Source organism: Pygocentrus nattereri, chromosome 17 (genome assembly GCF_015220715.1).
Source record: "Pygocentrus nattereri isolate fPygNat1 chromosome 17, fPygNat1.pri, whole genome shotgun sequence".
Taxonomy (NCBI): domain Eukaryota; kingdom Metazoa; phylum Chordata; class Actinopteri; order Characiformes; family Serrasalmidae; genus Pygocentrus; species Pygocentrus nattereri.
This window is the reverse complement of record NC_051227.1, coordinates 19,198,658-19,226,378: the sequence shown is the minus strand read 5'-3', so window position 1 is coordinate 19,226,378 and position 27,721 is coordinate 19,198,658. Positions and strand designations below refer to the sequence as shown.

Genomic DNA, 27,721 nt, shown 5'->3' with positions numbered 1-27,721 from the left:
TTATTACATACTAAGACTTATTATTCAGTCACTACAGGGACTTTAATGCAAACTGGTTGAGCTCTTCTTAGGTTGTGGAAGTGTGTAATAAACTTTTGAGCCCACTGTCGGCGCTGGTCTTTTAAGGGTTTGAATATCTTGTAGCATTTAGGTGAAGAAGAACCAGAGAAAAACAGTAAGTAAATGCTCTGTTTTGGATCATGTCGCAAGGTAGAACCACACCTAGCATTAACCAAGCAGCTGTAATAGCAAGTAGTCACTTCTGGTCCTATGTCCGTACTTATGGTACACACTAGACCCACATGAACTGCCCCACAACCGGACGTGGAATATTACATACAAACAGCCACTTCTCCTTTATGGTAGACACTAGACCCACGCAAACAACCTCGTAGGCCAACACAGAATAACACATGCAAAATATGCGCAAACAAAAGGGTGGTTGTTGTAATGCTGAAAAAAACACTTGGTGGTTAACTGGCAGCAGGTTAGTAACGTGATTTGGTATAAAAAGAACATCCCAGAGAGGCTGAGACTCTCAGAAGTAAAGATGAGGAGGGGTTCACCACTCTGGGGTTCACAACTATTTACCTTTGGCAGAGTGTCCCAACTTTTTTGGAAATGGGGTCGTATCATTTTTTTCTGATTCTTGCTTGATATAACACTTCTGGTGCTCAACAGTCTGGGGTCTCAGTTCTTGTATACTGTGTGTATTATGCACCGCATGTTTTCAATGGGAGACAGGTCTGGACTGCAGGCAGGCCAGTCTAGTAGCTGCACTCTCTTACTACAAAAACATGCTTTTGTAACACATGCAGAATGTGGTTTGGCACTCTCTTGCTGAACCAAGCAGGGACATCCCTGAAAAAGACAGGCAGCATATGTTTCTCTACATTTCGCAAATGTACCCTCAGCATTAATGGTGCCTTCACAGATGTGCAAGCTACTCATGCCATTAGTACTAACATACACCCATACCATGACAGATGCTGACTTTTGAACTTTGTGTTTTTAACAATCTAGATGGTCTCTTTCCTCTTTCGCCCAGAGAACAGAACAGTATTACTTGGAAAAACAATTTGAAAGGTGAGCTTGTTTGACTTGTCAGCACAAATATTTTGACTTTTCATTAGTCCATTTCAGATAAGCTTTAGAGAAGGTAACAGCATTTCTGGATGCTGTTGATGTATGGCTTCTGTTTTGCGTAAATGTCTGCATTTATAGACGCAGCGATAAAACTGTGCTTACTGACAAGGATTCTCTGAAATACTCCTGAGTTCATAAGGTTATATTTATTACATTAGCATGTTGGTTTTTAATGCAGCGCTGCCTGAGGGATCGAAGGTCAGGGGCATTCCGTACTGGTTTTTATACTTTGCTTTTATACACAGAGAAAGATTTGAACTGTTATGAACTGTAAATGGTGAAATCCTTGCAATCATGCATTCAGAAACTGTGTTGCATCCATCAAACTTTGAACTGGCATATATTTATAAACAGCAATAAAGTTAACAAGGTAAAATATTAAATTATATTTTCTTTGTTCTGATTTCAATTAAATACCCGTAAAAGAAAGCTTACAAATTGTTGCTTTTATTTGGATTTTAGCAACTGTCCTATCTTTTCTGGAACTGGATGTATGCTTTAAGGCCATGTTGACTGGAAATAAAATAAATTCCCTCATGTTCCCTGACATTTGCACAGTATTTCACATAGTAAGTGATAAAACGTACATTTTTAACTGACTTTTCTGACAGAGTATTTATTCTAGAATTTGGCAGCTTTTATTGCTTTAGAATTAAACATGTGCACAAATTTGTGTGAGAAGAAACCATCTTATTTTATTCAAGAGAGTAGAGTTCATGAAATATTTACCACAGAATTGTTAAGATACCAAACTCAAAGCAGATTAGAAAAGAGGAAGTCTGCCAGGAAATGCAGGAGGAAGTAATGGCACAATAAAGGCCTCCAGCTAAGCTCAGAACTTAGTGTGACCAATCATCAGAAGATGGACTACAGTTTATTGAGTAAAACACAACTAATGCATAGATAAAAGATTAATGCACTAAAATAAATATTGTATGTGATTACATAAGAGGCACACTGATTTGGTCAGCTGTACGTTGGTCTCAGTTGGCACTGGCTCCCATTAACAAATTCTATGAGATTCACTGACGGCCTTGGTGTGAAGTACGTTGAAAAAGAATGGAGTCTTCTTTGTGGTTACTGATGCTTGGATTTCTCTCTTTCCGTCTGTCGTGGATTTAGGTCTAGTCAACCTCCTCAATGGTGGGGCCGGAGGAGGCGCCAGCACCTGCACCTCCAGGGAAACCTCCTGGGCCACCAGGCATTCCACCTGGCATGCCCCCAGCACCCTGGTAAAGCTTGGTGATGATGGGGTTGCAGACTTTCTCCAGCTCTTTCTGTTGGTGCTCATATTCATCTTTTTCTGCAGTCTATGAAAGCGAGAAGGAGAATAAATCACACAATGACTGTTATGTAATGTAACATCTAATACATGTCCATGATCCCAACAGTTGATATATTACTGGGCCTAATAGCTACTGTAGCTATGTAGCAATTATAGGATCTTCAAATATCTTCCTGTTCCCAGTGTGAGGGCATTGGAAATCTTAGCCACTGTTAGCAAATGTGGTTGTGCAACACCAGCATTGTTGTTGCACAAACACTTAAACATGTGCAGAGGATTACACTTATTTGTGTGTTTAATAAAAGGGCAGAATTATGGTTTCACTCTACTCTTCATTTGACCCTTACTCTTTCATGTCTTCTGAACCTAGATAACATAAGCTAGCCTAGTTAACTTAGTGAGTGATACATTTAGAGAATGTGATGTGAGAAGAATTGCCACTCGAAAATGTATTCCAGGTTGGTCAAATGCTAGAGGTACGTTCATGGCAACAGTGAGTGTGAACCACTTCACTTAGCCAATTAGCTGATCAGCTTGCCAACCAATACTAGAGTCATAGTGCCCAAAACCTATTTGCTATAGAAAAGCAGGAATACATCCTTCTAGTTTTCACAATTAAAAGAAGTTTCCATATAAATGGATGAAAACCTGATTTATGTTTCATTTTCCGTTTTAAACTCCATTTACCCAGTCATTGAGGACTAAGTCACGGCAGTCATCTACCATTTAGCAGCCGTGTTTTTATGTAATGGGAGAAACAGGAAGTGGCCAGCTTTCAACTGGCTCTGCTACTTCTTAGCCATGCCCTTAACAACGTGTCTAATGCGGTCGCATTAAGGCATTCGTGTTTGGAGTAGCCAAGTGTAACATAACATACTTACTTAGAAATGTACACAAAACCACTGCATTTCTCTGAATTGTTGGCCTGTACTTTTTCTCTGTCTTCCCATGATAAAACATAATGGATACCTGAGTAGTGATTTCTGTATTCAAATACTGGCAACACAAACAATTAATCAAGTACTTCCACAGTATTAATGGTGGGTGTAAACCACATGTAAAAGTGTCCTTACCTGGTTCTTGTCCAGCCAGGCGATGACCTCATTGCATTTGTCCACAATTGTCTTCTTGTCATCAGCACTGATTTTGTCCTTGAGCTTTTCATCCTCCACTGTGCTCTTCATGTTGAAGGCCAGGGACTCCAGAGTGTTCTTGGCTGTGACCTTCTCTTTCTGGGCTTCATCCTCTGCCCGGTACCTGTCAGCCTCCTGCACCATGCGCTCAATGTCTTCCTTAGACAGGCGTCCTGAAAAAGGCAGAAGTGGTTAGATGGTGCGAGATGGAAGAAGTAAGTATATCTGAGTCTGGGGGCACTTTTGTGTTGCTACCTTTGTCATTAGTGATAGTGATCTTGTTCTCCTTGCCAGTGCTCTTGTCCACAGCAGACACATTGAGAATGCCATTGGCATCAATATCAAAGGTCACTTCAATCTGTGGCACACCTCGGGGGGCAGGGGGGATACCTGTCAGCTCAAATTTGCCTAGAATGTTGTTGTCCTTTGTCATGGCTCTCTCTCCTTCATACACCTGACAAGCAAAGGAAGAAGGTTTAATGGTAGTAGAGTATAAAACAATTTCACTTCGGGGTGACCAGATAAAACCAGAACTTGGGCAGATCTAAGAGATCTCTCTTTGCAATCTTCATTCAAGAGAGAGTACCTGGATCAGCACTCCAGGCTGGTTGTCTGAGTAGGTGGTGAAGGTTTGGGTCTGTTTGGTGGGGATTGTAGTGTTCCTCTTAATGAGCACAGTCATGACACCTCCAGCTGTCTCAATGCCCAGAGATAGAGGGGTGACGTCCAGCAGCAGGAGGTCTTGGACGTTTTCTGACTTATCACCTGAGAGGATGGCTGCCTGAACAGCTGAAGGGTAACATGAGAAAATCAGAGTGTCATGATGTTTATTGATAGAACAAAAAATTGCGTTACTATATAAATAAACAGGTGCTACTAGACTACTTGTAATCTGTCACTCACCTGCCCCATAAGCGACTGCTTCATCAGGATTGATGCTCTTGTTCAGATCACGACCATTGAAAAAGTCTTGCAGTAGTTTCTGAATCTTGGGAATGCGAGTGGAGCCTCCAACAAGCACAATGTCATGGATCTGGGCCTTGTCCAACTTGGCATCGCGCAAGGCCTTCTCCACAGGCTCTAGAGTACCACGGAACAGGTCAGCATTGAGCTCCTCAAAACGTGCCCTGGTAATGGAGGTGTAGAAGTCAGCACCCTCGTAGAGTGAGTCTATCTCAATGCTGGCCTGTGTGCTGGAGGACAGTGTGCGCTTGGCACGTTCACAAGCCGTCCTCAGACGACGCACTGCTCGTTTGTTGCCTGTGATGTCTTTCTTGAATTTCCGCTTGAATTCAGCAATGAAGTGGTTGACCATACGGTTGTCAAAATCCTCACCCCCGAGGTGGGTGTCACCCGCAGTGGACTTGACTTCAAAGATGCCATCCTCAATGGTCAGAATGGACACATCAAAAGTACCACCACCCAGGTCAAAGATGAGGACATTACGCTCACCGCCGACCTGTGGCAAGAAGACCACATTTTCAGCCTTGGAAATATGGTTGCCAAGTGCCAAAGAGAAAATAAGACTACTTCTGTGAAACTCAGGTTACATTTATTTGAACTTCTACTCCGAATGCAAACTGCTTAGTAACAGTAATTCTTACACGTCATGTGCATGCAAAACTATTATGTCCTGCTCAGGCCCGTCACAATAATTACACAATTGCCTGATCACTATCATTTGAGCTTCTGATTGGTGCTATAACACCTTTAGAGGGCAGCAGTGAGTAATGTTTGTTTATTTGTGCTCCTGCTGTGTCTGTTTTCAGTTGGGAGCTACTAAGCATCAACAGCTAGAAAGCCTGATAGCTAATCAGCCAATTTATAATATTTAGGCTTGTATTTTAATAGTTGAATTTAATGAGGCAAATTATTAGTTCCAATTATTTATATTGCAATTAATCCCCAGTTAAAATCTCATGGTTGAGACAAGTCCTAGTCCTGATACTGACTTTTGCTGTGATTGGTTAGCACTAATTCTAAGTCACATTTAGCAGTAAATGTACCGTCTGAACACAACTGGACACAGCTCAAAGAATCAATGTACCTTCTTGTCCAGCCCATAGGCAATGGCGGCTGCCGTTGGCTCATTGATAATGCGGAGAACATTCAGGCCAGCAATAGTGCCAGCATCTTTGGTGGCTTGCCTCTGGGAGTCATTGAAGTAGGCAGGTACTGTGATCACTGCATTTGTTACAGGCTGAAGAAGCAAGAAAACAGCAGGGAAATATTTTATTTGTTGTATATTTTTCATTTGACAAGGATTTCCAACATTGTGACTGCTCTTCACATGAGTTCACTTGCTAAGGTGGTGACAAAGAGCAAACAGTGACACTCTCAGATCACTAATGTCTGGCATTGTTGTGTGAATCTTTTGCACGAAATGGAAACCACCAGAGGGTTGAGTGCTGATGAATCAGATGCAGTGTGTATACTCAAGCGCCAGACTACCAGTTCCTCATTTACATATAATTTAAATGAAGAACGCTGTAATTCATGCAGATGTTTAGGTAAGAAAAGTTACAGCATTCAGTGGCTTGTGAGCCAATGGCTGTGCTTGTAGGTGAAGTTAGAGGTCCAGCATTGTGGAATATGTGGAACATGGATTAATTGCATTAATTGTTTAAACCAATGTGGATGTAAAATAAGTACATCAACTTTTGTACTCGATTTCCATGAGCACAAATTATTAGTATGATTATTTTTTTTCCATTTTTTTTCTGACACATGTTAATAATGTTGGTTAGTTAACTGCAAATCAAGCAGCTATTTTCAAGCTGTAAAACTATTACACTCATAATTGAGTTTGATCATACAGATGCGCTAAAGACGAACTTCATGAATAAATAAACTGTCGGTGAAATTTGCGTGCACTCATTCTACGATCAGATCTACAGAGCCTGCAAAAGGACACGGGTAAAAAAATAAAACAGATAGGGGATTTCTATAATGAGTAAAAAGGACGCCTGTGGAATAATTTGAGATTTTTTTTCTCAAATTAAATAACTCTTCTAATAGTTTTTGGAAGATATGTTTTCTTGAGAGAGTGTTAGGTTGTTTCACCCAATCTGGACTATAGATGGCAGCAATAAGCGCGTTTGGCGAGCATAGTCCACTTTCACCCAGCCCCTAGCATTCTGCTTAAAATTGATATTCAAGATCAAAAACAATGGGTTATGTTTTCTCCATATATCTTGAGATAAATTATCCTGTGAAAATGATCTTGTGATAATTATCTCGAGATATATACAATCTTGCGATAATTATGCCAAGAAATTTATGATGAGATGATAATTACAATCTGAAAAAATAAAAGCATGCAATAGAAGAAAAAAATAATAATAACTTAAATGTTTCTGACAGATTTTTTGAAAGTCACTCATTAAAAAAATTGACCATGTCCTCTCATGCCCTCTCAGATTTGACCATATGCAAGTTTGATGAATAAGGTTCAGTATCTCTATATCTTTATATCTTTATATCTAGACTTGCTACACTGTGAAACCTAACATGATAAGATAAGATAATCATTTATCTTAGGTTAAGTACTTAACCAAAGTACCTTTCAAGTACTTATCAAGGTGAAGTACTTAACAAAGGTACTTATTAAGTACTTAACAAAGTGAATTATTTGCTTGTTAATTCTCTTCCTGTTACTTCTCTTTTTCTTGAGTGCCTTACTGTCCCTTTGCTGCTGTAACAATGAGAATTTCCTCCATTGTGGGAGTAATAAAGGATTAAGATGAGTCAACTTGAGATATTCTCTGAGATTGCTCTTTATGCTCTGTACAGACACTAAACATATGATTTAACTTTCTGATTCGGTAAAGTCTTACTCTGTGATTCCTTAAACCTCATGCTTATTATTCAGTTAATAATCTGAAGAGTTATTATTCATAACTACTATGAAATCTATATGCAAATTATGAGATTGAAATGTAAGCCTATAAATGACCCAAAGGGCTTAACACATAGAGTGCTTTTTCCTCATATTTGTCTTGTACTGCCGAACGTTAAAGCTGTTGCTCTTTGCCTTGACTGAGGAAGGTATTGTACAGTGCAACCTTGTAAGTATTGTACACTTGCAAACCTTTAATCTCCATTTTTGTCATTTTTGCACATCATTTATCTCATTTGAACATGCAAGCTGGTATGCCATGAAGAATAGATTAATCAAATTGGTCCAAAGTCTTATGAAATAAATATTGTTGCGTTAAAATATATTCTAAATATACTTTCCTTCTCCTCTAAAGTTACTGTTTTGGAAATATGCAGCTTGGTTCCAACAGAGACAGTATGATAAACATCTCCCAGCACCCCTGAAAAATGGACAAAGTAATAATAAAGTGATTTGAATTCTCAAATCTCAGAAAGCTTGTTTTTGCTGGTCTGGTGCTGGTTTAACTGGTCACTCAGCGTGGTCATGCTGGTTGATGAGCAGGCCAGCATCCAAAAAACAACTGGCTCTTTTTCGCTGATGATGCCACAACAAGCTGTTTTTGCTGAGGATCAGCGATGTTGGTTTAAGCGGTTTGTTCTAGCAGGGCAGCTGGATGTTTCTTTTCTGTGTATTGGTTAACAGGCCTGCCCTGTTGTTGTTAAGTCTGTGTGAATGATCATATGCCCTGCAGCTACACACACAACTGCACTTTATATGTTTATGCCAAGTCTTAGTCTAAAAGGCTACCTAACACAGTTGCATCAGTTAATATTGAGGCTTTGTGAACAGGAAGAACGTTGCAGGGTAAACATACTTTATTTGGAGATGTGAGAAAACCAAAGTGTCAAAATTGACTGTATTAACGCTGGGAAACATATGTGGGTGTTTTTTCTTCAAAGACATGCAACAAACGGTTTCATCACCTGATAAGTATCTATGGTTTATTTTCCAGAGAAGCCCTCTCTGCACCTTTCTATTCAGAGGCAGAAACCTTGACATTTCAGTATATGTTGTACATTTGAAAACGACCGTGTGGTTATGACTTTAACACTTGCTTTATTCTTTGTAAGACATATACTGTATGAATAAGGGCTTTTTCGACCTTTGGAGTGGCAGTGATTTCCTCGAGATTCCTTCTTACCTTGCCCAAGTAAGCTTCAGAGATTTCCTTCATTTTAGTGAGGACCATGGAAGACACCTCCTCAGGATAAAAGGTCTTAATCTCTCCCTTGTATTCCACTTCCATCTTTGGCTTGCCCCCATCACTTATCACCTTGAAAGGCCAGTGCTTCATGTCTGACTGCACCACTGGGTCATCAAACCGCCGGCCAATCAAACGCTTGGCATCTTTGCGAAAACACAAAATACAATGGGTTTGTATGCACACATTCAGACTATATACACGTGTGTATGTTTTCTGAAAATAAAAACTTCTGCTAGATTTAGTCCACCATTTCTATTCATTTGCAGAGTTTAATGAATTGAAATAAAATAGAACATAAAATATAAAATGTATCATAACTGTTGTACAAGTTCACGTTTTATTTCTTAGCAAATAAACACTAATTGTGTATTAAAAAGAGCAAAAGTGTATACTCTGTGGTAGATGTGTTAACCTGTTTTCACTCAGAAAATCAACAAAACCTGTCATTTCACACCAGGGGTGTCAAACACATCATTTGACCAGGGGGTGTTCAAACGTGCACATGGCTGTACATTGTTATATGGTGTATATACATAAAAGGTCAATTATACATGTAATGGTCAGCACAAATCTTGCCAAAGCGGACACTTTTCAGCTCCACCTGTTGTGAAGTTTATTGTTTAGTTTTTAGTGTTTGTACTGCCATCCAGTGGAGTAGACTGACTGCTACAAACACAAAGCTGTCTTTCAGAGAGCTTTGTTATGCACAGCCTCTTTCTGACCAGTGAACTTACAGGCTGCCCAAGAGCCCACAAATATCTCCTTCAAGCTACGGTTCACTTTGCTCAGTGTCTTACCGAACACAGTGTTGTTGGGGTTCATGGCCACCTGGTTTTTGGCAGCATCTCCAATCAATCTCTCTGTGTCTGTGAAGGCAACGTAGCTGGGTGTGGTTCTGTTCCCCTGGTCGTTGGCAATGATCTCCACCTTGCCATGCTGGAAAATGCCAACGCATGAGTAGGTGGTGCCCAAGTCGATGCCTACTGCTGGACCTTTAGACATTTTGTCTGAAAAACGAGGGAGAAGCAAATGCAAAGAGAGAGAAAGTGAGTGAGAGAGCTATGGTCCAGCTGCAAGTATAAATGGTGCATAAAGTGGGCATGCTGCCCAAGGCCATTCAAAAAAGCTCTAGAGCAAGTACCTGCTTGGCTGTATGCCAGGAATAAAAATCATGCTCGAAACAATCACACACATATCCCCCTTTCATAACTATATAGACCTGCTTTCCATATAGACCTCCTATGATTTTAGAACTTTATGTAGTCTTTCTAAAAAAGCAGAACGAAATGGTTAATGTATTTAACTATTTGCGCTTTAGCTTTTAGAATTGTAGTACTGAATAACAGTGTAACTCTGTAGCTAGGGGCAGACAATCTAACAAAAATATATCACAATAGTTCTAGACATTTTCTCATTCCATAATATGCATCATGATATTTTGTTTTTCTGAGCTTTGATAAGTTGGAACAAACTTTAGTACAACATTAAAAAATACAATGATGGATGTTTCACACACTGCCGTCCAGTAAATCCAGCTAAACACGACTATTTAAGCTCTCTTTGTATTAAACAGCAGTTGGTCAGTGTTCTTTAAAGCTGCACCATATAAGACTTTTTGTTAAAATTGAAATTATGTAGAGTAATCCAGTCAGGAAAAAAACATCTTAAAATATGGTGTGAGCGATGCTTTTCCTGCCATACATTTTTACATACAAATGTCCACGCACAAAGAAGGTCTGGCTTGATGTTTAGGTCTCAGATCCAAAATCAACTTAATGCTAATGACGATATATGACAACAGCAGATAATTCACTTACATCCTCAAATGGTTCAGCAAGTTTTGACTGTGTCCCTTCTGAATACTTTCAGTGGTCTGACAATTATCAGATTCACCTGTTGAGGAAGGGGCCCGAAGCATGACTCGCATTACAAAATGATGTTCTGCATGTTGCATGCAATGTCCACCAGAGAGGTCTCCAAATATATACTTACATACATACCTACTTACATAGTGTAGCATTAAGTACTGAAAAGCATGTTGTGAAGGCCCTGTCACTGGAAGACTGTGACTTGGAGCACTTGTAATGCCACAGCAATGCCACGCTCTCTGGGTCTCCCATAATAGGCCTCATTCCTCTATCAATTAGCGCGACACTAACCCACACTGACATTAGTGGCAGTTTAAAAAGAACTTGTCTTGTGTGTCTTGGAAGAAACATGTGCTAGCCTTCACCCACCCAGGGTTCAACCTTGTGATGGGGGTGAGACCTAACTAGTGTGTGGGCACCAAATTGGGGGAAATAACTGCGTTAAAAAATAACAGCATGTTGTGATGTGAAATTAACCACAATTACATTATGCACCATATTGACCACCTTTATCATTAGCCCTGCTGGACTATGAACAAACAGTTATCAGTTATTGTAAGGCTTATAAATGCTAAATCAGCTAAACTGACAAAGGAGAAACTTAGCTGTGTTTAAGCTACATGTTGTTTTCCAGGGCAAGCTAATGAGACAAGAGCACATTGCTGGAAGCAAGCAGAATGTTCTCTCTCTCTCTCTTTAGTGTGGAGCCAGTTTGGTCATGTGGCCTGTGCACAAATCTGGCAGTGTGCTAAATAAAACCAGCAGAATTGGTATTTTGTGTGCTGTGTAATCTTGTGTGTATCTGTAGTGAAACATGCTCTTATATGTGCAAAGCCAGTTTGGTTTAAGATAAACTACAGGATCTTATTTCCCCAGCAGAGACAGTGCAGAGTGTGGGTGTGGTGAGATAGAGAGATAGCTAGACAGACAGAGAGACAGACAGAGAGACAGAGAGAGAGAGAGAGAGAGAGAGAGAGAGAAGCATGCACAGTTCATCATTCTAGGTTATGTATAAATACAGGATTCCTCATTAAAGCCAATATAATCTTTTTACAGTCATTTTTGTTTGTTTTTTTATGGCACATTGAAGCACTGCCTCAACCACTAACTACATAAAGGTCATCAACTATATAACCTTTATTCTCAAGTGAAAAATCCCCATAGTCATGTAGTAATTCATGAATGACTACATGAGCCAAACACAGTAACTAATGCTAGTTTCAGCATCAATAAACTTGATTTATTATTTATTGTGATGCATACAGGCCCCGATTGTACAGTTTGGTTCACACCAAAAAACACTGCCACTTTGCCAGCTGGAGAAGCAGAAGCTAAAAAAGAGCTAAAAGTAAATGAAGAAAGGACGAATAACAGGACATAATGGACTCAAACAGGACAAACATAAACCCAAGCCCCAATTTTTTGCAGGCCATTTGCAACACCTCAGAGAAAACCTTTTACCTTTTTTTTGGTTTCAAGTTGCACTTGAGAGATAAGTGTATGGAACGTATGTGTCTTCCTCAGCCCACAGACAGCACTAGTGTGGCCTCGGCTTAAGCCCCTCTATAGAGCACTGCTGGCTCCTCTCGCACTCCTGCCCCGCTGGAATCAGAGACAGAGGCTCTAGACTGTTCTGCGTTTATACCCACAACAGCCAGAGAGATTCCAGTGGGCGGTCACCTGACCCTGCCACACACAGAAAGTTCCAGACTGCATTGCTCATGCGTTCTGGCCCGGCCAACTAACTGCCTGGAACACCAGTGCACTGTTAGCACTAATGCAAGAGCGCTACTGAGCTTAGAGACACTTTTTTAGGACACATGTAGTATGTCAACAGCCAAATGATACGGTTGCATACAAAATTTCAGAATCTTAATGTTCTTTCAGGTGGAGTAATGTGGAGCATATTGTTTGGCTAAGTTGACTCATTAGGCTGCAGTGGGTCAGATAAGCATGTGCTCTAAAGTGATAAGCTCATAACTAGGCACTGGAACTGAACAGCATTTAAAATGGCATTCCAAGCTAAAACTGGAGCGTAATGTTATATGTTGTGTTCTGTTGCACTGAATTATGCTCCTCAGTCTCACTGTTCTGACTGAATTCATGGTTCCACATTGATTAAATCTTTCATGAATGTTCTCTCACTACAGTACCCAGCATGGAGGGTGCGCATCATACAACCACTGGGAATCCCTGTGATACCAACCAATCCTGACTGCTCGTGTAGACAATGATCTATCGGCTAATAAATACAAGTAAGCTGGCGTCAGCTTGCCTAACAAGCCTTTCCTAGCACTATAACTCTGACCTTGTTTGATAAACAGTAATTCTATCTTTATTCAGTGCAACATGGATGCCACAGAAAGGAGCTAAGGCCTCAAGATAGCCATGTAGCCATGGTGTCAACTTCAGCTTTTCGCGTCTTGTTGTTTCTATCATTGGGGTAGTAATCCATTCTCACAGTAGTAATGATGAATCAAAGACAGTTGCTATGATTATATGGCTGAAATAAATTTTCAGCTTTCTAACAGTAACGTTAGGCCTATGGCTTTATTCATCAGCTTAGGATAATTTTTTTTTTTTTTAATTATAAAAAAATAAATAAATGGGTTCCTTCAACCTTCAAAGAACATCATCAGAAAGGGGTTTTCCTAGTTTTTAACCTAGAAAATCTACCCATGCAGTCTGCTGCTCTAGGAGGCGAGTAATAATGTTTACAACAAACATAGCAATGGTTACATTTTTCATTTTGACCAGTGTCTGTTTAAGCTTTACAGTAAAGAAGTAAAAGTATGTGAAAGAAAACACACAAACTACTTTCCCCAGTTTAATCAATAAGGATCTCTCCTCCGTTTTAATGTAGCAAAATCAAAGCCGCCTGCACTATCAGCTCTATTCTTCATTCAGGGAGTCATACTGCAAAGACTGCTTAAATGTCACACAGTAGTCTTAAAATAAAACCCAAACGACATCCCCTTTCCCTCTCAACAACCAAACCCCCACACACAGACACAAAGCACACTTTGTTCATGCACTGTAGGCAGATTTTGAGGAAAAATCATCATGGTCATGGATCATGGGCAAGTCCCCCACATAAACATCCCCAATTCTCAGGACAAAATTTTAAGCAAATAAACTACTGATTTTCAAATAAGTGCCTGTCTTTTTAAAGCACAACTAAATCTTCAATATTCTAACTCTGCACAGCCCTTTGACTTTCACGCTCCTTCCAGAGCGCAGGGAATTTCAAAGGGACGTCCACTGCCCAGGCTATTTCTGACCCTCTGATACTTGAGCACTGCCAGTTATCAATTGGGATCCACTGCACAGACTCTTCTAGAAGGTTCAGTACTCTGGTAACCTTACACTAAGGCCTTCTGAGAATTGACAGTATAAACATGGAGTATATGTGGGTTTCTATTATCACAAAGATCTAATCTTACTCAGAGAGCAACCAACATTACTTTTTGAGCCACTAACTAAACCAGCCACAAAAACCCTTCAGGATTTTCAGTGGTGGCACTACATTAAATTGGTAAATTCAAATGATATACAATTTGGACCTGAAAGAGATTTTCTGTCAGTCTTTATTACAAAAATGTGTTATTAGTGTGAAAACTGCAGTGTATTTTGACCAGAGTGTTTCTTTAAGCTTTACAGTAAAGAAGTAAAAGTATGTGAAAGAAAACACACACATAGCATTTAATGATATTTGTCATGTTATGCTGTATTCTGTATTCAGCATTGTGTTCCTCAGCCTCATTGATCTGACAGAATCTTATCATAATCCTTTTTGTCCAAGTTTTCAGCCAACAGTGGCATTAAAGAAACCCCAACTGCTAGCTATCTGTTTTTTGTCTGCATTAACCAGCTAGGAAAAAATTCAAATGCCCTCCGGTAACTGCCCCAAATCCCACCTTCCAGATACAGCATCTGGCCAGAGTCCCCCTTTGAGATATGAGTACTAGGCCATATGCCCTAATCACTCGTCTAAAACTGACCAGATAAATCTTTAAATAGCATCTAAAACAACACAAAAAAACTAATTAATTATCAAACACAAAATTGTCTAATACAAATAAGGTATTTAAATGTCAGTTCACTTTCACTGACAACCTGACATTGTGAATTCTTTAATAAGACATTTATTTTTAAAATACAATGTTTGCATATGCATCTTAAAAACACCTTTACCTATTACTTATTTGCCAAATAGACCAAAATACCTTTGCACATGCCTCATGTTTACATTGTGCAAATCAAGCCCTTAGAGTTTTGACTAAGAGATTATAACACTGAGCACCAGTGTTTGCAGTTTGTTGTGTTTCTCTTAATCCAACACAGCTCATCCAATCAGATCATTATAAATCTGTTGATATGCTGTGCCAGATGTGCTGGAAAAATGTGCAGGGCACTGTATTAAATTAAAAGATATTAAATGTAAACAACAAGAAAAAGGGAAAAAAGGGCAAAGGAGAAGCTCAAGTGAATCTCCCTTATGTTAAAGGAGATTTAGAGCTGATCACATCCTCTGGAACCAATCGAGTGGTTAAGCAGCATCATTCAGTTTAAGGCCCTTTTACCATTCCTTCTGTCTTTAGTAAGGTCCAGAAGTCCAAACATGGGACACGGCGCAGCCTTTCTGTCTTCTGTTATTACAGAAACCTAGAGTAGGAGATGAAATGTTTCTGCTCAGGAGAAAAGGTTGCGGAGCTGGTAGAGAAAGTGCTCCTCTTTTCTCTTGCTCTTCCGACAGTCCCATGCCGTGCGTTTGCAGTAGTTGTAGAAATGCTCCTCAGCTTTCTCCAGGCTGCTGTTCAAATCCAGTGTACCCTGTAAACTGGACAGATAAGAACATCTCAGAGAGGTTACATGCTGAAACACTTTTCAGCTCATCGCAGCATATTAAAACAAACCTATTACTTCATTAGTGGTTTGCTTGCTTTGTATTACAAAAATACATTTATTTATATCAAATATCTACAGAATAATAACGAGGAGCCAGAATGTTTAAATATGTGAAATGCTGGTCTAACATTATGCCTTCTCATGAACCATGAGATGTCTAAGCTCTATGCTCCACCAGAGGGCAGTGAAGAACCAGTGTTTTATGTTTTGGTCACAGATTATTTGTTAACAAATAGGAAGGAAGCAAATTGGTTTAAGGCAAAGATTATAAAGGCTACTGCACGCCAGACAAGGTTGGGAATAATTGCTCAAAAAATGTAAATATTCAATTTTAACTGAAATGCCCACTCCTATAAACAATGTATTTTAATTTAGAAATTTTAAAACTAGTTCTGAATAAAAATACACATTATAAATATGTGCATCATCTGTAATCTAGAAAAGGTTTCAAGTGGATCGAACGCCTTCTCAAGGCACTGCTTACATAACGGACAAAAGAAATACACTTGATTTTAATCCTACACTAAAACCACTAATGTTGAGGTAATTAGTTCCAACCTGTTTGTGAACTGGATGAGCTGGACCTCGTTTCTGCAGCTGAGCAGTGCATCTCTGTTTTCCAGCAAAATGGTGGCACAGATGAAGAGTTCAAATGTGAACTCTGTGTTAATGGCCTGAGGTTCTGTCACTGGCTCATCCTCTGCAATGTAAAGACAACATTAAACAGTTTCATCAAATGTTTCCTTAGAGACAATGTAGAGCAAACAAACCCTGACGCGGTGTCTGAACACCCTGCACAAGACAGTGGCTAATGTAGGTAACACTGCTGCAAGCAAAATAATACAATTATAATTCTTCAGGTGATCATTAAGGAAATCAGAGACCAATCAGACTAGCATTTAACAGCATTCAAAAATCTATAGTAGGTAGTAATTGCATCATTAATCACGTAATTTGTCTGCTTGTTTTAAATCGGAGTTACAGTTACATGCAAACGATATGTTTACTGATGCATTGTTTCACAACATTGACATTGTGAAGTTTTTGAAATATGCTTTTAGGCTAAAATTGATCATTTTTTTAATCAATGCAGAGAAAATCTTTTTTCTGGATTTACAATTTTACCATAATTACCCTTAAACATAAACATCCAGAAGACACATTAGTTCACTGGTCATTTTTTAGATAGCAAAAAAAAATGGCTATATTTGCAATACAGACATTGTGACTCCGGTTTCCTACCATGACCACTGTAAAGAAAAGCTGGAAAGACTGTCTACAATGAACCAGTTCACATCAAAACACTGACAACTGTAGGACTAATTTATGCAGAAATGTTGAAAAATCAGGACTTAAACAAGACAACTGCAATATGTTCCATGAAACAAAAACCATGTGTTACCATAAACTCCACAGTGGTCTCAGTTGCTTTATACTGTAGTATTTAAAGCAGATGAAGCTCAAAATGGAATTTAATAGAAAGCCTTAAATCAAAACACAAAGCCTAGTGGAAAGAACGTTAATGTGACTGAATCACTCACTAATATACTGAGCATAAGAGGCCGCTTACCAAGGCTATGCTTGCAGGCCAGTCTCTCCTGGTAGCGCGCCCGGTCCACCTCCTGAGAGATGAGCTCCAAATGATCGCAGCTGAGAATTTCAAACAGCCGGAGTGCATCACTGTGCTCAAACTCGCGCTGGAAACCCAGCAGCAGCCACCTGCACAGCAACACACAACAGAGACATGCAGGTATATGAGCTGAAAAGGACACAAACAGAGCTAGACGCATACAGAATGAAGTGGTTCTACATATATTAGTCAGGGAAGAGGGACAGGAGACAGTAGGGGATAGCATAAAACACAAAAATAGACAGAAAAAAAAACAAGAGTGGTTTTATATTATATTATATATATACATACCTGTGACAGAATGTCAGTCTGTCCATATTGTCTGTTACTAGATGAGCATGAAGCTGGGGGTCCAACTCTTTCAGCAGAGCTGCCTCTATTTCTGATTATTTACAGATAAAATGAGTAATTAGTAAACAGTTTGGAGTTTTATGCATGACTTTTTATATTTTTCAATAATTCAAATTTTACAAGATAAACTATTCCACACTTTACAGCTTTACTGCCAAACCAGGAGTGTAAAGAACTGTAAAAGAAACACACCAATCTTGCGGTGCAGGCCATCAGCACGGAAGTCTTTAGAGAACTTCTCCATGTAACAGGAAAAGCTCCAGTATGTGTCCACTTCTGAGTCCAGAACCTCCAGGAACCGACTGCACAGGTCATTCATACCCTGTGCATAACTAACCTCTGAAAAATTAGAGAGTCAAATATTAATTTCAATATTCCTTCATTCATTTCATTTCATGATGGTTCTCTTTATTTGTGTAAGAGACTTTTCTCTTGGCTCAGAAGATTTCCTAGGAACACCAGCAGAGACGATTCCCTGAGTCTTTGCGGACTCGCTGGTAGAGCAAGCTTTCTCCATGACTGAGGAGTTTTACTGGCAGAAAGAAATTTTCTGTGTTTTGTCTGAGAGGCTATGGGAGTTTTCTGGGGTCTCTGAGGGTAGTCACCACGATTTGCCATGTTTTAGCCTCTCCAGCTGGGGAAATGTGTTTTGAAAAAGTTGAATTGTAAAGCAAGAGAGACGCTACATAATGGAAATAACAACAACAACAACAATAATAATAATAGTTGTTGTTATTCTTTTGTTATTATTATTATTATCATTATTTATTAAGTGTCTTGCCTGGGTGGAAAGCAGCATAAGTGATGAGAATGTCTCTAAGCACCAGCAGGTTACCCAGGCCTTCGTTCCTGTGGAAAAAAGTACACAAACACCTTACACTGCTGCATTACAGTTACTTGGTCTAGTCATATCATCAACTAAACGAATGCTTCACTGGTAAAAAAGAAAAGCAACAGAAAAAAGTGAATAGGTGAAAAAACAAACCAAACAAGTGACCATTTTAATATAACATCATGCAACATGAGGGTTATAAAGAGTTTGGGTTCATCCCAATGTTAAGGAACAGACTGACTGACTAGTAAACATCTTTCAGTTACAGAATTCTTATGGATGCAAATCCACTTTCTAAATTGGTGACAGCTGTCAATGTGGAATTCGAAATCTGTGTGGGCATCATCACGAGTATTCTAACCACAGTCATTTATCCATCTATACACTATACTGTGAATCTACTGACCTGTTCAGTTTTGTTGATATTACATCATAACCATGCGAACATGCATTGCCGGTTGGCTATGATTAATACATTTATAACAGTCTAACTTTACATCATAAAAATACATTTCAATATAATAAATGATAGTTACTGTTATTTGGTAAGTACATTCATTCTATCAGCACAAAGCTCTGAGAGAGTTTGACAGAAAAACTTTAAAGCTTCAGAGTTTCAGCACTAGATGTCATGATTGTACCTGACACAAGAGCAATGCAAGCAATCAAAAACCTGAAGAGCTTCTACACCACTGTGATGGTCCAAACACACTGCTGCTAAATCTATTCTAATGTTTGCCATTTGTTTCTGTATGTTAAAGTGGTTGGCAGTAGACTGTATTTATTGATTATGGTCAGTAAACTGATAGGTCAAATTTGTCATCTGAGCTCTCACATGACAGATGCCAATTTAACTTGTTTTGAGGAGATTTTTGGAAACTCAGACCCTAAAGGTCTTGAATTTGCTGCCCCTCACTGGGACAAACTGAAACTGTCTTTGTACATGAAGATGTCACTATAAAGTACCTGTGGGCTGTAAATATTAATTATTTCATTCACACATCATCTAAACTGCTTACTCTGCTGGGTCATGGGGGGCCTCACTGAGTGCAAGGCAGGAATCATCTTGGTCAGGTCTCCAGTCCTCCAGTTCACCTCTCTGCATGTCATTATCGATTCTTCAAAATGGCTTATTTTTCCAGCCCTAATATTGAGTCATGGTTGTTTGAAATGGTGACACTATGAATGTGGCCAAAAATATGTTGAAGCTGAACATCATGAATGAGAGAATCTTTCCAACCATAGGTCTGTTAATGTCTAACTGCAGTCAAACTGGAATGTGAAGGCTTGTTTACTTTATTTTGAGCTCCAAGGTTGTTTGATAAAGTGGTGTGGCAACAAGGACAGGCTTCGATTGTGTCAATAACAGTTGTTTGTACTTCAAACCTAATATCAATACATTTTCAGTACTAAATTACATGTGGACTGTCTAGTTTTATCTACCCACTGTCAACAAGAGAGAGCTTAGAAAGGAAAGAAATGGAGAGGATTCCCTGTTATTTTGAATTTAAATGGCTCTAAATCCATGGTTTAGAGTTTTATGAGACAGTACCTAGTATCTAATTAAATACGTAATACCTAATTGTGATTTTTCTGACCAATACAGTGATTGTGATTTAAATGTGATTACGGTCAACAAAATAAGCTAAAAGTATTTTTTTTGCCAAAACGACCAGAACATTTTTAAGACTTAATGCATGAATGCTGAATGTAATGTGCTGGACTGTCAGTTCACAGGCTTGGTGTTATGAGAGTAAATTGCACCCTTTTAAACTGTAAATTCTACATGAAAAGGATTCTAGGGTTGGGTGATTGATGTGGCTTCTACTCTATTGATGTCCAGCTTTCTTTGAACCCTGCACTTTTGTTACTAAATTCTAGCTCAAATTTTCAACTGACAGAGAAAGTCTGCAAGCTAACATGACAACAGCTTAAATAATAAAAAAAAGTCAACAATTTGTTCAGTGCTGGCTTCCACCTCATAAATCAATAAAAGTTACTATCAGACAATGGTTACAATTATTTGTCTAGAACAGTTTCCAGCTAGGGCCAATCTAACAAAACCTGCTACTCTTTAAATGTGGAGAGATGCAACAATTGGAGTTAAAACCTTTTCTCTCAGGCTAACACCATTTTAACTTTTTCCCCCTGTAGTAATGTTTAATTTGACCATGTGCACTGTTTAATCTGATCCTATGTAATTCATCTTATATGGGAGAGGGAAATAGGGGGATTGATAAAAGGTGCAGGTTTACATAAGCCTTTGGCTCTTGTATTGCATTTTAACATGTGTGTTGTATTGTAAAGAAATGACTTATATGGGTAGTTTAGCACAAGTTCCCAGATATGCTTGTTCTGTTTTTCACAGATAAGAGTCTGCACATATGGTTTGTGGTGTGGGAAAATTTTAAATGAGTGCAGAACATGTGCAGGAAGGCTGTGGTGAAGGTCGACTGTTAAGAGATATACAAAGGCACAGTGTGAAATGAGATCACTGTAGAGCAGGGGTGTCAGACATATGGCTCAAGGGCCAGGGCCGGCCAGGTAAAGGTTCTCATATGGGCCACCAAATGAATTCAGAATCCATTTAGAGTCCCAAAATAAAAACCATCTTACCGACCACAACTAAACTGATATATCCTGCACTACAAAAGAGAAAATAGCTAGTCGGTCCCTCCACTAGGGGGCAAAATATAGCTGTAAACTAAGGGCCAGAATATAGTGTACTGACATCACACCCCAATAATGAGTAAGTCTTTAGTAACAAGCTATGTATTTGATGCTTTAAGCATGTATCTTTCGAAAAAAGGAGAAGTGGACTGTGTTGGGATTTCCAAAAAAAAATGGACCAGTCCGTGCTTCTCACTGAGAAAACTGAAAGTGGTGCTGAAAGATTTTAATATTCAATCCCCTTGTTAGACTTATCACGTTAAAAAAAACAATGATTGGCAAAGACAACTAAAAAGGGATAACAATTGTGGGTTTGATTAACCAGCAGTTGGTTTTTAAGTGCAGCCAAACATCAGTGATGTAGCTGTTCACCACATCTGCAATCTGTTGATCTGTTTAGCAAGTGATATTGTGGGTGATACTTCTGTGATATGTGCATTCATAATGTACCTTTCAGATGTACCTTTCACTTTTTGGCCCAGCCCACTTAACACTGGAATTACACCTGTGGTGTAATTTGCTGTAGAAAATAACCTAATATTACATATGCCACCAAGGTTTAGTTGAACAATTACAGCTGCTGAAGAACCGTAGCTGCTAATATATCAGAAGGTAATTTCTAAGGTCATTTATTATTAAAGGCCATCTTCGCTGAAACGAAGGCCTACAATGTTTAAGTGAGTAAAAGCTCTTTCAGAAGTCTAGAAAAGAATAAGCTACAGAACTTTTGTTTTAATCTGCAATAGTCTAGTCAGTGAGCATTGCATTCTTAAGTGCTATTGTGCAGTGAAATAACAACAGTCCATAGTCAAAAGTTACAGAAAACCAATAAAGGCAAATCCCCCTTCCCCAGTGAGACAGCACAGAGATCATGCTCAGTGGAGGCTGGGCGAATGGGTGGCGGTGTCAGCAGAAAAACAACACAGTGAAAGACAAATACACTGCAATGTGTGGTACGTCTGCTGAGAGTGTGGCTCTCTGAGGAAGAGCTCAGCAATTACCAGCTTCACAAAATACTACAATTATAATAGAACAGACTCAGTTTACTTAGTGACTAAGTTTAAACCTTGAACACAAGCCTAAACATAAGCACAAACTATTAAGATGTCTGAAGAGGATATATAAGTGTACTAACAGCTAAACAAGCTTACATATAGTAGGCCAGGTCTCTGTCAGTTCTAGGGACATCTTTGTCAATGATGCGTATGGCTTCTTGAAGCTCTTCCAGGTCAAAAGTGACCCGTTCAAACAGGACCTGAAGATAAAGATGCCAAGTACAACAAATCAAACGAGAGCAAGCAAAAAGGTCCCATGATTTTAACAGTGCAATGGCATTAACCATAGCACAAATGTAATCAACAGCAAAAACAGAAACAGATTCAACACAGCAATATTGAAAGATGCATTTAAGGCCTACACTATAAACATGTGGTGATGTAGCATGATAGAAAGGGGCAAAAAACTTTATATATTACCAAACAAATACAGCAAAAAGAAAAAAAATGTTTTATATGATCTTTTTTTATTGTTTGTAGATCAAGCACAACTCATATTATTAGGGGTGTCTTTTCTAAACAGTTTGGAAGTGAATGCATACTGCCTGATCTGCTTTAGACGTCTGACTTTGGCTTTAGACTTTTCCTTTATCATGCTTACAGCACAAAGCACAAAAGGCAAAGCGTAAAATCCATTTCTTACATATCAGGAAGTTTTGATTGTAACTGAAACTCAGTTCTAGTTATTGACATTACACAAATGATTCAGAATCATTTGTTTCTTTGTTTACTATGGAATGTAAGCCACTATTTTTCCACAACTGAGAAGCCTGAGGCTGCAGTGTGATAGTGGAAATATCCGGGCTGCTCATGGGGGGTTCAGATGTCATTTTTCAAATAGGTGTTGGTCTCAGGTTGATTTCAGATTTCATGTTAAGGTTCTAACAGCCCACCTCACACTTTTAACAGATTTTAGTCTTAATTTCACCACCTACCTCACTAACTCAAACTATTGTTGGTTGCACGTGCAAGTTACTCATTTAGCACTGAGGTCCATGAGGCCCAAACTCATGAGAAAAATGGGACTAACAGTGAATTGATTCAGGAAACTACTTTTTAGTGCTGTCAAAAGAACATTTTGTTTGCTTGGCCAAAGGTATTTTTAAGTTACATGTACAACATATACAACATGTCCTATGTGCAGAAGCAGAGTTTTAGAAACAATAAAGGAGAAGGCTCAGATCTCCCTATAACAGTAACACACAGTGTTATACTTGTATCGGTTTTGGGCTCAAAACTTGGTTCAGGTTCAGACAGAATTTTGTCATTCTCGGGTCATATTCAGACCCAAAATGCTGTGTCTAGTCTGGTCAGGCTCAGAGAGAAATGTATTTGGTTTCAGACTAACATTTCAGGCCTGCTTCAAGTTCTACTTCTGTAGTATGGCTCTGATCTTCTCCACATTTTATATTTACTCTTCCATTCAGTATGCAAGTTAATCGTATGTTACTTCACGTAAATGACGTGATTAGATATGCTGTATGGTTCAACATTAGTACTCTACTTCACAGTAGCAATATATGTTATAGTGAGTGTGTAAAATACCCTCTGGTATTCAGTTCATCCCCTGTTGGCTCGCTATTTCAGTATTGGCTGGCTGCTAACTCTCCATATTGCCACTGATGCTAGCTTCAATGGCAACAAAATGTCTGGTTTAACAATTGTTCCTTTGTAAAAGCTCTTTTCTAGTGATGTTTGTTAATGCACTCTTCTACACATTGAAATCTTACACATCTCCCATTTTATCTTTGGTTTTAGAAATTAGTAGAAATTCACTCTTTCCATCAAATTCTCAAATTTCAGACAAAAAAAACATATTACATTTTGGCATTTCCCAAACATTGAACTACTAAAACTGACTTACTTGGTGTATATTTTATGGCATTTCAATCTTCTTATTGAGTAACACTGAATAAAATAGCTTTTACACTTATTTCACAATGATTCCAAGCCTTTGAACTCCAGTGTACATTAATGTAATGCCATAATGAGTAATTCTGGACATTCTTATTCATAGAAGGCTCACACAATTTATCATGAAACCATTTATTATGAAATGCTTACACAATGTAAAGAGCAGCTGGCATCTGCAAATAAAAAATTAAGAGGTTGTGATATGACAGTGATGAAACTGAGGGCTCAAAGTAAACTGCTGATGATGAAACACAATATAGGTTTTGGTAATACTGATATCACAGAGGTTGCAACAGGCAAAGAGTGCTGTGGGCATTCTGACCAACCCCAGTTTTAGATTTACCTGTGAATGTTTTAATATTTTGCTAGGAATATCACACTCGCAATATAATCCAAATCATGGAGTCAAATCACACAGAGAGCATCAGACTTTTGCTAGCTGGGGTTTGAAGAGGATGGCTTTTTTTTTGTTTGTTTTTTGTTTTTTTTACCTGAGCCTGAAGCTCCAGAAAGGACATCCTTTCCCTGACCTCTTCTGCCTGGTACTGCTGTTGCTCTTGCTCTCGCTGCTGCCTCTGCTCAAAATACTGCACTGCTGCTACCAGCTCAGCTGACAAAGAAAGGGAGAGAGAGAATGAGGAGGAAAAAGGGTCTAGAACTTAAAGCTCATGTATAAAGGCATTGTGGTTTTCATCAGTTACAGTAACATTGCTACATGCAAAAGTTAGCAAGCTTAGAGTGAGGTTTACCATCGGTGCCATTGAGACGTAGACGAACGGCTCCAGGAAGCAGCTGCTGCCATTTCCTCTTCATGACCTGATATCGGACAGTCATTTGATCCAGCAACAGGGGACGCTCCAGAGCTGTGGAACTGCTGGGGTACATCCCAAACAAGAAGCGCCACACGGGCCCCCGTTCTGCTGGTGACACACCACCTAAATCGCCCAAAGTGAGATATTTTAATTACAGCCTCTCCTACAAAGGCTGGGTTAAAGAGAAAAGATATAATGCTTCTGACTCTGAAAATGGTCAAGGCAGTATATCAGAACTGAGGAAGACAAAGATAAAAACAAAGTTTATCATCATCATCATCATCATCATCATCATCATCGTTAACCGCTCAGTCCAGATAGGGTTGCAGTTGCAGTTGGGAGAGCAGTTCCCCGTTCCCAAACTTCCTCCAGCTCATTCCCAGGGACCCCAATCCGCTCCCAGGCCAACTTGGAGATATAATCCCTCCAGCGGGTCCTAGGATGACCCAGTAGGTCGTGCCTGGTACAACCCCACTGGGAAGCGTCCAGGGGGCATCGGGATCACATGCCCGAACCACCTCAGCTGGCTCCTCTCAACGCAGAGGAGTAGCGGCTCTACTCCGAGCTCCTCCCTGAAGGCCGAGCTCCTCAATCTATCAGAGTGTAGCCCGCCACCCTGCGAAGAAAGCTCATTTCCGCCGCTTGTATTCGCGTTCTAATTCTTTCGGTCATTACCCACAGCTCATGTGACCATAGGTGAGGGTGGGGATGTAGACCTACCGGTAAACAGAGAGTTTCGCCTTATGGCTCAGCTCCCTCTTCACCAATACAGTCCAGTACAGTGACCGCATTACTGCTGCCACCTGTCCCAGCCTGCGGCCAATCTCACGATCCCTCTTCCCACAAAGATACGAAATGAAGTTAATACTTCAAAATGTGCAAATGTAAAACTAACTAAACTAAACATCTAATGAAATAATTAAGTAACTCAGCCACTTTACTGTGAAACTTTAACCTCAATCACTTTATATGCACAGCCACTTTAATCTGTACATTGCCTGCAGCTTCATTAATATTTGTGGTTGCATCACTAAATACCATTGTTAATAATCAGTGGACTGTAAAAGGTATACACACAACTAATATTGCTGCTGTGGACCAACAGCTGGTCTATTTTATCCAATGTTCTGCGCTTGCATAGTTGTAATTACTGTATATCTTAAGAAGAATTTATTGTACATTGTATAGTTTGTCTGTATTTATTGTATTTACTGTCTGTCTGCACTGTTGTCTACTGTAGCTCTGTGTCCTGGAGAAACTACATTTCACTCCACTCTCAACACATCTGTGATGAGAAGAAGTGACAATAGTGCTGACTTTAAGACTGTTAGTCAGTGTAAATGAAAAAAAAGCAGTATCTAAAAACAGTGGGCTGTTAATAGAAAATACACTAAAACAGAGATTTTTAAAAATACTTTCCTTCTGAAACTCAAACATAACATGTTTCCAACCTCTTGTGGATAAAACAGGCTGTTTTTTTTACTGTGTCTTTAAGACTGATGTATGTTAATGGCCTCTGTCCTAACATCACAAGCATGACAAATTCACTGGAGTTTGCTTTTCTTTTAAAATAAAAGTTTGATAGAATATGGAAATACTGTAAGTTTCACAATGTACTGTTCACTCCATAATTCCTTTAACTACAGTTTACATCAAAATTTTATTAAAAAAAAAACAACAAATACAAAAACAGGACAAAAGGACAATTCCATTTTGCACGACTCCTTTTAAAGCAGTGGCTTATAGTCCTGAAACACCACGGCTCTACCCATTTTAATGTTTTCTCTGCTCAAACACAGTGAATTCAACTCATCAGAGAATTAACAAGCTTTTCCTGAAGTGAGCTGAGTGTCTTAGGACCAAGAGAACCACTGCATTATAACAAGCACCAAAAAAAAAAAGGAAAAAAAAAAAAAAGAACGATTATAGACAATATAAATAAGGGCAGAATACCGTCTGATTGTGAACAAGTCAATCGAGCTTGTCACCAGTGCTGGGATTGATTCACTTTGTGATTAAATCACTTTATCTACAGACATTGATCTAACTCAGCAGTACACAACGAGGACACACAGTAACTATCCATCCATCCATTTTCTAAGCCGCTTCTCCGTCAGGGTCGCGGGGGGTGCTGGAGCCTATCCCAGCAGTCTTCGGCCGGAAGGCAGGATACACCCTGGACAGGTCGCCAGTCCATCGCAGGGCAGACAGACAGACACAGACAGTCATTCACACCCAGGGGTAATTTAGCATGTCAAATTGGCCTGACTGCATGTCTTTGGACTGTGGGAGGAAACTAGGACAAAGTAGCTAGTCTCCACTAAAAGAAAGTCAACAAAGAACAAAACAATACATAATCCCCCCCTCTATGAACTTTATCCCCCTTCTTAAAGCTCTTTAAGGGATCTTATTATGGAAGGTGCTGCCCTACATGAGTTTTCATGCCACTGAAGGAAATGTGTTTTGGAGATGAGAGGCAGGTTGGGTGTAGCGCAGCTCATACAATGATGGCCTGTTTGCGTCACATGAAGTTTTTCATGCTGGCTCACCACTACAGTCAGCATGTGTTCCTTGGTGCTGCAGTTGAAATGAAATTTGCTAGTTGTTAAGATGTTCTAAAGGCCAAAACAGTGCTGTGACCGCCTCTGGCACTGATTCCTGACTGTGGCTAAAAAAGCATCACACAACTTACAACAAAGCTTGCTTTAGAAATGCACTGAGCAGCTTTAAGCATGACCTGTGGCAGAAACAATCCAGGAGTAATTCGGCATCTGCTGTTGCTGCAGAATAAAGCAAGTTATTTATAGTAGTGGGAGCAACAAATTCAAGATTTACCTACCAATTTCTTTATAATGCATGTGGGCGGCACGCCATGTGAAAACATGACTAAAGGCTTCAATATGAATTCTATGATCATGGTTCTGTTTGGCTCATTTCTGTACAGCCTCAATGGTCATAAGTGGATCTTTTAGG

General features: G+C 39.3%; 2 protein-coding genes across 2 annotated transcripts in view; both read right to left on the bottom strand.

The window, feature by feature from the left end:
* Positions 1-1,815: 1,815 nt before the first annotated feature.
* hsc70 (heat shock cognate 70) lies at positions 1,816-12,203 on the bottom strand. The gene is made up of 9 exons (XM_017720827.2): positions 12,038-12,203; positions 9,506-9,715; positions 8,646-8,851; positions 5,612-5,764; positions 4,468-5,023; positions 4,151-4,353; positions 3,820-4,018; positions 3,505-3,737; positions 1,816-2,456 (listed from the first exon to the last, which is right to left on the bottom strand). The coding sequence occupies exons 2-9, from the start codon at positions 9,708-9,710 to the stop codon at positions 2,271-2,273; spliced, it is 1,941 nt and encodes a 646-aa protein (XP_017576316.1). The 5' UTR covers positions 9,711-9,715; positions 12,038-12,203; the 3' UTR covers positions 1,816-2,270.
* Positions 12,204-13,397: 1,194 nt separating this feature from the next.
* si:dkey-238d18.4 (TBC1 domain family member 15) overlaps positions 13,398-27,721 on the bottom strand; it is an 18,519-nt gene continuing 4,195 nt past the window's right edge. The window contains exons 2-10 of the mRNA XM_017720825.2: positions 24,686-24,871; positions 24,428-24,546; positions 22,119-22,222; positions 18,247-18,314; positions 17,658-17,804; positions 17,406-17,496; positions 17,055-17,203; positions 16,043-16,184; positions 13,398-15,416 (exon numbers count right to left, since the gene is read on the bottom strand). Of these exons, the coding sequence (XP_017576314.1) occupies positions 15,269-15,416; positions 16,043-16,184; positions 17,055-17,203; positions 17,406-17,496; positions 17,658-17,804; positions 18,247-18,314; positions 22,119-22,222; positions 24,428-24,546; positions 24,686-24,871 (1,154 nt within the window). The 3' untranslated portion in view covers positions 13,398-15,268. The remainder of the gene's footprint in view (positions 15,417-16,042; positions 16,185-17,054; positions 17,204-17,405; positions 17,497-17,657; positions 17,805-18,246; positions 18,315-22,118; positions 22,223-24,427; positions 24,547-24,685; positions 24,872-27,721) is intronic.

Coding starts and splice junctions, on each gene's coding strand:
- hsc70 (XM_017720827.2), bottom strand. CDS start 9,710: ATGTCTAAAGGTCCAGCAGTAGGCATCGACTTGGGCACCACCTACTCA. Junction 5,765..8,645: donor CTGAAGCTTACTTGGGCAAG/GTAAGAAGGAAT, acceptor TTGCTTCTTCAG/CCTGTAACAAATGCAGTGAT. Junction 3,738..3,819: donor CACTATCACTAATGACAAAG/GTAGCAACACAA, acceptor TGCCTTTTTCAG/GACGCCTGTCTAAGGAAGAC.